At 53.5% G+C, this 9,406-nt stretch overlaps 1 protein-coding gene across 3 annotated transcripts in view; it reads right to left on the bottom strand.

Moving 5' to 3' along the window:
- PREX1 (phosphatidylinositol-3,4,5-trisphosphate dependent Rac exchange factor 1) overlaps window positions 1-9,373 on the bottom strand; it is a 184,316-nt gene extending 174,943 nt beyond the window's left edge. For all 3 annotated transcript variants that reach the window (XM_049650647.1, XM_049650648.1, XM_049650649.1), the window contains exon 1: window positions 9,002-9,373. In XM_049650647.1, coding sequence (XP_049506604.1) covers window positions 9,002-9,214 — 213 coding nt within the window. In that variant the 5' untranslated portion in view covers window positions 9,215-9,373. The remainder of the gene's footprint in view (window positions 1-9,001) is intronic.
- Window positions 9,374-9,406: the final 33 nt, after the last annotated feature.

Raw genomic sequence — 9,406 nt, 5'->3', positions numbered from 1 at the left:
ACACACACACACACACACACACACACACACACACACACACACACACTCACACCGCCCAAGGCAGAGGTGAGAGCTACAGAGGAAAACGTTGTTAAGATGGTATTATGAGCGGAGGTAGTTTTTAATCATGCAAATTAGTTTCCTGAACAGAAAACGGGGTGCCTTCCTCTCTCACAGGAAGCAGAGACCCGTCGTGTATCAACAGCCATCTCCCCAGCGGCCACCAGCACAGCCTACTGACACCCTGGCCATGAACAGGGACCCAAACTCCTCTTTGGGTGTGGTCAGCTCAGACACAGTACTCACTGAGTACTCAGTACTCAGCTGAGACCTAGACAGGGGACAGAAATGGCCCTGATTCACACAACAGCCTTCCCAGACAGAGGGTCTGGGGATCTGCCTGGCAAGCGGAAAGTGTGGTCCTCCCTCCTGGGTGAGCGTCCAGGCCAGAGACAGGAGGTGGCTGCTGCGATCTTGGGAAGGCCCTTGCGCAGTAAGACTTTCAGATCATCAATCAGACGAAGCCACACCCCAGCTGAAAACCCTCCAGGGGCTCCTCACCCACTAATAAAGTGCATGAGTCTCATGCCACACCGACTTCCTCTCCCCAGCTCCACCAACCTGGCCTCTTGCTGTTCCTCAAACAAGCTAAGCATAGTCCTGCCTCAGGGCCTTTGCACATGCTGCCCCCTCTACCTAGAACACACTTCTCTCAACTACAGCTGGCTCCTTCTCGGCCCCAGGACTCAGCTCAAAAGCCACCTCTTCAGAGAGGCCTTCCTTGGCCACCCCATCACAAGCAGATGCCGCTACCCCTATCACCAACACACCCTCATTTTACTTCCCTTCTTGGCACATCCACTCGCCAGCTGAGTAGACCTAAGCAAATCACTCTCTCTGGGCCTTAGTTTCCCCATATGCAAAACAGATATATGAGAGAACCCCCTACAGGAGAGGGTTGTTGCAAAGGCTCAAAGAGATAATCCATACAAAGCACTCAGCACAGGACTCAGCACACAGTAAGGCCTCAGCAGATACTATTATTCCATCTGTTGCCACCTTCTCAAGTGACCTCTTTGTATTGTCTGAAGATTCCACGAGGGCAGGAACCTTGTCCATCTTGTCCTGGCCATGTGCCAGCACCTAGCCCAGTGTTTGGCACACAGTAGGCATTCAATGTGCGTTTACTGAATGACTAAGTGAACCAGTGAACGAAACCACGGACTGCCCACAGCCCGCTCTGGGCCCGGCCCCGCTCCGTGCAGAAGCTTCCCACCACCCCCCTGCAAGGGCGAAAGCACGAGACCCCGGATCCTGGTGGCTCATGGCCACCCCACCTGCTTCCACCAGACTTTGGTGGCCCTAGTCCCGCCAGCCTGAAATAGCCTGGCCTCCCCTGGCCCAGAAACAAGGGATCGTCTGTCAGTCCCACCCTGGGGAAGGAACCAGGCGGGTAAACACAGATTGAGAGTCCGACCACAAGACAAAAGAGGCAAACCCCTCTGGTCCTCAAGGAGCCGGGAAAATAAAAATAAACTGAAAAATCTACATAGGGCTGGGAGGCTGGAGGACTTCCCTTCTTTCTCAGGGCTTCCTTTCGGATAACAGGAGAGCCTGTGGCAGGTAGTGGGGCGGCCGTGACCTTGGCTCAGCACTCCGCTCTGCAGGCACTCCCCATGGATGATGGGGAAACCAGGACTCAGAGACGCAAAAGGACTTGCCCAAGGTCACACGGGGGCAGAGCTGAGATTTGAACCCAGGCCGTTGGGTGTCTAGAATCCATGCTTTTTCTTTGTTTGTTTGTTTGTTTGTTTGTTTGTTTTTTGAGAGAGAGAGAGCAAGCAGAAGAGGGGCAAAGAGGGAAGGAGAGAGACAATCCCAAGCAGGCTCAGCATCGTCAGTGTGGAGTCCGATGCAGGGCTCGAACTCACAGACCGCGAGATCATGACCTAGGCTGGAATCAAGGGTCGAAGGTTTAACCGACTGAGCCACCCAGGCGCCCCTAGATTCGACGCTCCTAACCGTGAACCTGAGACAGACCGCTGGGTGAAAAGAGCAACCCTATCACACCACTCAGGTAAGCACGTACACATGCATACAGTCACAGAGACGGCACAGATTTCTCATGCTCCGAGATGTGTGCGTAAAGGCCCCAGAATACGGTGCAAAAGCAGAACTGGGGGTCAAAGGTTGGCAGCCAGTCCCCCTGGGGGCCATGGGCAATATCTGGAGACCTTTTTCAATGGTCCCAACTGACGGAAGGGCACTGGTGGTATCTAGGGGGCAGAGGCCAGTGCTGCTGTGAAGCATCCTACAATTCACAGGACAGTCGCCACAAGGGAAGATGATCCCGCCCCCACCTTCCAGTGGGGCCAAGGGTTAAAATACGGACGATTCACCACAGACCAGCTGCTAGGGCTGAAATGCCCCCTGAGGAGCCTCTTTAAGGGGGACCCTTCAGCCAGGTTAAAACTCAAATCCTGGGAAAAGGGCGAGGGCCACCCCAGCCTTCTCCCAGAACTCTCCGGATGGAACCCTGACCGGCCGCAGGGCCGCCACCCTTGACCAGAGCGCACCTCCCTCTGGGGGCCACGACTTCTACAGGGAGTCCCTCTGGGGCTTCACAGGCAAAACAAGGAGATTCAGACCCCTGCCCTCTCCCCCCAGCTTACTCTCAAGTTCTATGTCTCCACAACTCTGGGGCAAGGACCAGCTCTGGCCTCGCCCTGTGCCCCGGGGGAGCAAGGCACGCTGGTTTGAGGACCTGTCCACCCTGCCTACCCGCCACCTGCCACGATTCCAGCCAGAGAGCTGGTGGCCGTTGGAAAAAAAAAAAAAAAGGATGAGAAATCACAAAAATCTGAGAGGTCGAGTTCTTCTGCAGCCAGGCATGACCTGCTTCAGAGACAATTCTTGCACAGGCTGGGGCGGGGGGGGAGGCTTGGGAGGGGGCACCGTGAAGCAAAGAGAATGTGGGTTTGTCGATCTGAGGGAGTGGCCAGAGCTCAAGAGGCCTTCTGCTCAGTGGACTCAGGGGGACACCCTCTAGGAAAGGGGTGCCCGGAAGCCTCCAAAGGCCAAGGACACCGATCCCATCCACCTGCTTTTTTAAGTGACAGATAAACGGTTATAAGGGAAAACACCCAATCATGGTGAATGGGCTCTAGGATGCTGATCTGGAGAACACCCTCGCTCAAATGCACGAGATGCAGCATCTCTGATGGGTCAGCCTTCTCCAAAGGCCAAGGGCCACATGTGCCCTGTTGACAGCTGCATTTTCCTGGCCCAGAACACTGCCTAGAATATACCGCAGATGCTCAGCCCAGATTTCTGCGTTTGCCTGTGTGAAGCTCTGTTCGCCCCACACAAAAGGTGCCCCCTCCCAACCCGGCTGACATTTAGGTTTTTGTCATCAAAAGACTTTCACTGACTCCCTAATGATGTTGTGGCCTAATACAAAGTGGCCTGGCCCAGGTTCTCCGGCATCCCAAAAAGCTCTGATAATTTGGACCTTCGGGCTTAATTCTTCGCCCACATGGGCAGCTGGAGGTCTCACAAAGGCAGTTAATTTTGGTCACGAACACAGCATCATTTTGGGTAGTTCAGGAGAACGGGAAAGAATGAGGGTTCTGCAGCCAGACTACCTGGGTCTGAGTCCCAGCCCTGTCAGGCTGTGTGACCTTGCAAAACTGACTTGGCCTCTCTGTGCCTTGGGTTTCATCTGTAAAAATGGGAAGCACAATAAATACCTAGCACTTTTGAGTTGATACACAGAGAATGCTCTACACAGGGCTGGTAAACATTTAGAACTTTATTATAAGTGTTAGCAAATTATCATTACTGAGTTTACACTAGCCTGATAACCATGCAGGAATGCAATTCTCTCTGTCAGAATTTTGTAACATATATGCTCATACACATGTGCCTGGCTTGATATGAGAAGAGTATTATACATGAGATTTGTGAGTGCATTTTTCCTTTCATTATCTTCCTGCTTGCTTTTCTCCACAAGAAACACATCCTTGGGGCGCCTGGGTGGCTCAGTCGGTTAAGCGGCCGGCTTCGACTCAGGTCATGATCTCGCGGTCCGTGAGTTCGAGCCCCACGTCGGGCTCTGTGCTGACAGCTCAGAGCCTGGAGCCTGTTTCGGATTCTGTGTCTCCCTCTCTCTGACCCTCCCCCGTTCATGCTCTGTCTCTCTCTGTCTCAAAAATAAATAAAACGTTAAAAAAAAAAAAAATTAAAAAAAAAAAAAAAAAAAAAAGAAACACATCCTTGTGTCCTTTTCCCTAAGCTCCTGTATTGTGACATATACAATGGACATGTGTATATTATGACTTCTGTTTATTTTCCCAAAGCAGAATTGTGTCACATACGCGTCTCAGCATCCTACCTTTTGCAACACACCCTCGTGAACATCCCGGAAGTCACCGACCGGGTAGGTCATTCTGTTTCGGTGACTGCAGAATTTAAAATGTGTCCCTCACCTCCACACCCTGGCATTTCTCTCTAGTGAGAGACTGGAAGCCAAGAATCTTAAAAAAAAAAAAAAAAAGCAGTGACAACACAAAACCACAGTTTCTTCTTTTGGCAAGCAGAGCTCCAAAGAGAGGAAAAGCTCTAGTCTCCAACCCCCCAAAAAAGCAGAACCACAGAAAGCATTCTGGGAGCTTTCTGCCCACACCCCCTGATCATCCAGGACCATCCCCCAGCTGGTGGAGGAGACCCCCTGGGAATGACAGGTGTCTGTCCTCCATCAAGGGAGCCCTACGGGGTCCTGCTGACCAACCCTTACCCAGGGGTCTCTCTACGCATCCACCCAGGCTCCCCCTCTCTTCCCACGTTGGCACTTACCCCAGAGTCTCCTCACTTGCAGGCAGGAACCCAAAACCAAAATCCAACCAAGAAACCGGTGAGCCCAAGGCGCACCTGTCCTCCTCTTTAAGCGGGGGAGCCCCGCAAACCCCAAACAGACAACCCTCTCCGCCCCCCACTGCTGTACGTCAACAAAACAGCCACCATAGCATCTGAATACCAACTGCGCGTCTGGCACCCTTCAAACGGCTTCGGCGTCAGGCTCATCGAGGCTTCATAACACCCCTAGGACACAGGTGCTACACTGTTCCCATTGTGCAGATGGGAAAACTGAGGCACTGAACAGGCTGCTGGCATGCCCAGGGCCACGCACAGTCATTGTGGGGTAAAGCCAGGATGCGAACACCAGCAGCCTGGCTCCAGAGCTCCACACTCAACACTCCCTTCACAAACAGCCGTGGAGCACGGAGGAGGAATCTGGCCGCCTGCCATTTCTATTCTTCTATAGTTCTGCCCATTCTGCGGAAGAGACAATGGGAGCCACGGAGGGGAGTAACCAGAGAAAGCGCAGGCAGAGGGTCAGGATATCACAGAGACCCGGGTTCGAATCCCCGTTTCGCCACCTTAATAAATCATGGGCCGAGGCCTTTCTGAGGCAGAGGCAGTCTGTGAGGCGTCTAGGGACATGAGCTCTGGGGTGGCCAGCCTGGGATCAGATTCTGGCACGGCTGTCTGCGTGACCCAGCTCACTGAAACTGTCTTCGCCACAATTTCCTCATGTGTCAATGGGGCAACAGCAGCGCTTTCTTCATGGGGGTATTGGAAAGATCAAATAAGTTGATACATGTGAAGCGCCCAGAGCAGTAAATTATGAATCAGCGTCAGCTCCTACCCACTAACGACTGTAATTGTTATTATCATTATTGACACTGACCAAGAGTACACAGGGAGCACCCAACACGGTCAGGGCTTCTAAATGTTGAAATCCCAGGCTCTGAGTCAAAACCCAGGGCACTTTCTCCTACCATCTTTGCGGGGTCCTCCAAGAAAGACCCAGCATCTCTACAAGAGGGCTCTCCTTGCATTTCCATGACCCTTAAATAAACACACACAAAACAAGGCACCAAGGCTATCAGTCCCCCTTGGAGATGGGGAAGGGGTGCAATCCAGTTCCTGAAGGAGGTGAGGAAAGATGGGGAGATTCTGGAGGAACCACAGAGCCCCAGAACCGGAACCAAAGAAAACCACTGGTTCCGGAGTTTAGATGGTCAAAAGGAAATTCGCTCAGGCTCCCTGTCCTCTTTTCGGTGCTGACTCAGACCTCACTTCCTCCAGGGAGCCCTCCCTGACTACTCCTGCTCACTTGATGCTGAAATCCTAGAACCCTAATCATCTATATTATTTAATTACCATATAACAAAATAAGTAATGATGATACTAACATTTATATGCCTTACTACCTACGAGGCAGTGTTCTAAGTGCTTTATATATATTTATATAACTGACTTACACTCTTAAAAACCCTGTAAGATAAGATCTATCATCAGCTCCTACTCCACAGATGAGAAAACTGAGGCCCAGAAAGGTTAAGCCAGTTGCCCTAAGGTTATACAGCCCCAGGACTCAATCCCAAGCAGTCTAGCTCCAGAGCCCAGCCTCATACTTGGATTTCTGTAAACATCCACTTTGCCACCATGGACTAGACTGTCCCCTCCTTGAGGGCAGGAACCCACCAGAGCTGGCCTTTCTGCATCTCCCACAATTCACAGTCAACCACAAAGCCTTCATTTCTACTGACAACAGAGCCTTGAAACTAGGGACCCAGGGAGGCCAGGGAAGCTCTGCCCCATGGAATTAAAAGCCGGGAGGGATTACCAAGCATTCTTCCCTTACCAAGTATAAAGGCTCAGAGGAGCGAGTGGGAAGACAGAAGAGACCACGCAGGCTGCCAGCCTGGATGCGTGGAAAGCCTTGGTAATTAGCAGTCCCCGAAGCGAAGCCCTGGGTTTTCCAAACCGAAAGGCCTTGGGTGGTTTAGGGGGCATTTCTGATGGAGCAAAACAAGACAGGCCTCCTGTGGCTCACAAACGAGGTATGTATGGCTGGTCAGGTTACACAATCAGTCCATTTCTGGCAACAGCTTGGGGACACCCAAAAGGACAAGGATTGTCCTGTCCTGGATTCTCCTCCCCTTGGTTTACAGGTGGGCAAACTGAGGCCAGGGCAGGCATAGCAGGACTGGTCCAAGAACCAGCTCATCGCAGAACCGACAGGTCAATCGAAACAAAAACTGATGACCTCAATAATGTGGAAAATACAGAAACCTTTTTTTTCTTGTTTCTTTAATAATAAGAGCCATTGATTCCAATCAATTTCCATTATTCCAGCAACCTCGGACTCTACAAGTGGACAATTTAAAACCACAGTTAACCCTAACACGATCTGTATCTGCTCTGAAATGCACCACACCATCTAGGCAAGGGCGTGGGAGGGAGAGATATATTTTCTTACCCATTAATATAAAAATCGGTTTGTCTTTCCTCTTTCCTTTCCTGACTGAGGAGCAGGGAGTGGCTCAGAAGGAGAAGTGAGGAGTTCCCTAGAATTTGACATTGCCCAGAGATAGAAACTACCAGCTTCAAACTGAACAGATCCCTTTATTTATTTATTTATTTATTTATTTATTTATTTATTTATTTATTTAAACTATGAGAGAGGGAGAGAGGCAAAAAGAAACACCAACCCTCTCACAGGCCTTTCTAGAAGGGTCCTTTAGCCAAATGGTTTTCAATGCCACCACACAACTCCCCAACCCCTCCCAACACACACACACACACACACACACACACACACACACACACGAACACACCTCTTTTCACAGAGAGAAGGGCTCTCTCCTCCCCGAGTTAGAACTCGGACCTCACACAGACTTAGCTGCACCTCCAAGCCAATGGGGACCCCAGAGGATGCCAGAGTCTCCCTCTTTCCCTTGGCAATTGGGAGCTGCACAGCCTGGCTCTGGGGTCTCTGAAGGAACAACCACCGCCCCCACCAGCCCTTCCTTAACCAGGATTAAAAGACTTCCTAGAGCCAAGAAGGGAGTAAATGAGGTCCCAGCAGGAGGCAAGGAGATTAAAGCCCTCGGAGTCTCCTAACTTCCACCCAGGCTTGGCCCCAGGCCCACCCCCTCTGCCCCCTGGCCACTTTTCTCACTTCCCAGGAGAGTAGGGAAGTGGCCCCTTCCTCCCGCTCACAGGAGAAAAGAAAGATAGAAAGAAAGGAAAAGAAGAAAAAAGAATAGAAAAGGAAATGCAGCACAGGAGTTTAGAACCCAGTATCCCCAATTAACCAGCTGTGTGATTCTAAGCAAGTTACTCAACCTCGCTGGAGCTAAACTCTCCCATCTAAAACATGGGGTAAATACTCGTCCCCACTTCATGGGCCACTCGGAAGGTTAAACCGCCTGATGACACATGTGGGCGCCTGCCACAGAGTAAGCGCTGGGCTGTTTATTTTAGAGAGTCTGATGCTGTGGTTTTGCCACTTAGAAATAGGGGTGGGACCTGGACTGCCAAGTCGAGAGTTCGAAACCCACTCTCCCCAAGCTCCAACAAAAACGCGTGCACTGGGGAAAAGGGTCCTACCCCGAGGTTTTGTGGGTTTGTGGGATCTCCGTCCCTCTTCCGGGCACTGGGTTGTATCCTACTCTCGGAGGGACGCTGGGCTCTAGGATGTCTAGGAGGTGTCCCGGAGTACTCGGCGGTGCACTAGGCGGCGAAGAAATCCCCGGGAAAAAAAAGCAGGAGCGAAAGCTCCCGGCGCCTGGGTCCCAGAGCCCCTGCCTCGCGGATGCAACTAATTTTAAAACTATTTGAAAGGCGGGGAGGGGAAAAGAAAAAGACAAAAGGGCAGCGTGCAGGGGAGGGGGGGAACGGAGTGCGGGAGATCCCGAGTCGGGACTCGGACCGCCGGCCGGCCAGGGAAGCGACAGCCCGGCTCCGGGGGAGCCCGCATCTCCCCACCTCTCCGCGCGCCCCGCGAGGCGCCCCTGAGGCGACTCTCGCGACCCCCAGGGACCGCGGCCACAGGTAGTGGCGACCGCCCGGCACTGGAGGCCCCCGCGCTCCACAGCGGGGCTGGCGGCCCGGGCAGAGGCTGTCCCCGCGCGCCCCGGGCGACACTCACCGACTGCAAGAAGCGCAAGGTGCCCACGTAGTCCCTCTCGGTGCCCAAGATCTCGTTGAGGACGCAGAGGCGGAGGCGCAGCTGGCGCTCGGACTCCCGGGCGGCCGCGCACGGGCCAGAGCTGGGCGCAGGGGCGCCGGGGACCCGGGGGTCCGGGTGGGCACCGTCCCCAGCCCCGTCGCCGCTGGGATCGCTGCCGCCGGGTCCCTCCATTCTAGCGCGGCCGCGCGGCGCCGACTGCTTCCCCCGCGCGAAGGTCGCGCCGAACGGCGACTCAGGCGTCCAGGCGCCCCATCCCGGACGGGGCGCGCCGGCGGGCCGGGCTCAGCGGCGGGCCCGGCGCCTGGCGCGGCGGGCGGGCGGGACTGGGGGCGGGCGGCCCGAGCACGGCGTGGCACTTGGCAG

This window comes from Panthera uncia, assembly GCF_023721935.1.
Source record: "Panthera uncia isolate 11264 chromosome A3 unlocalized genomic scaffold, Puncia_PCG_1.0 HiC_scaffold_11, whole genome shotgun sequence".
Classification (NCBI taxonomy): Eukaryota; Metazoa; Chordata; class Mammalia; order Carnivora; family Felidae; genus Panthera; species Panthera uncia.
The sequence above is the reverse complement of the archived record's forward strand: the minus strand, read 5'-3'. Positions and strand labels throughout refer to the sequence as shown.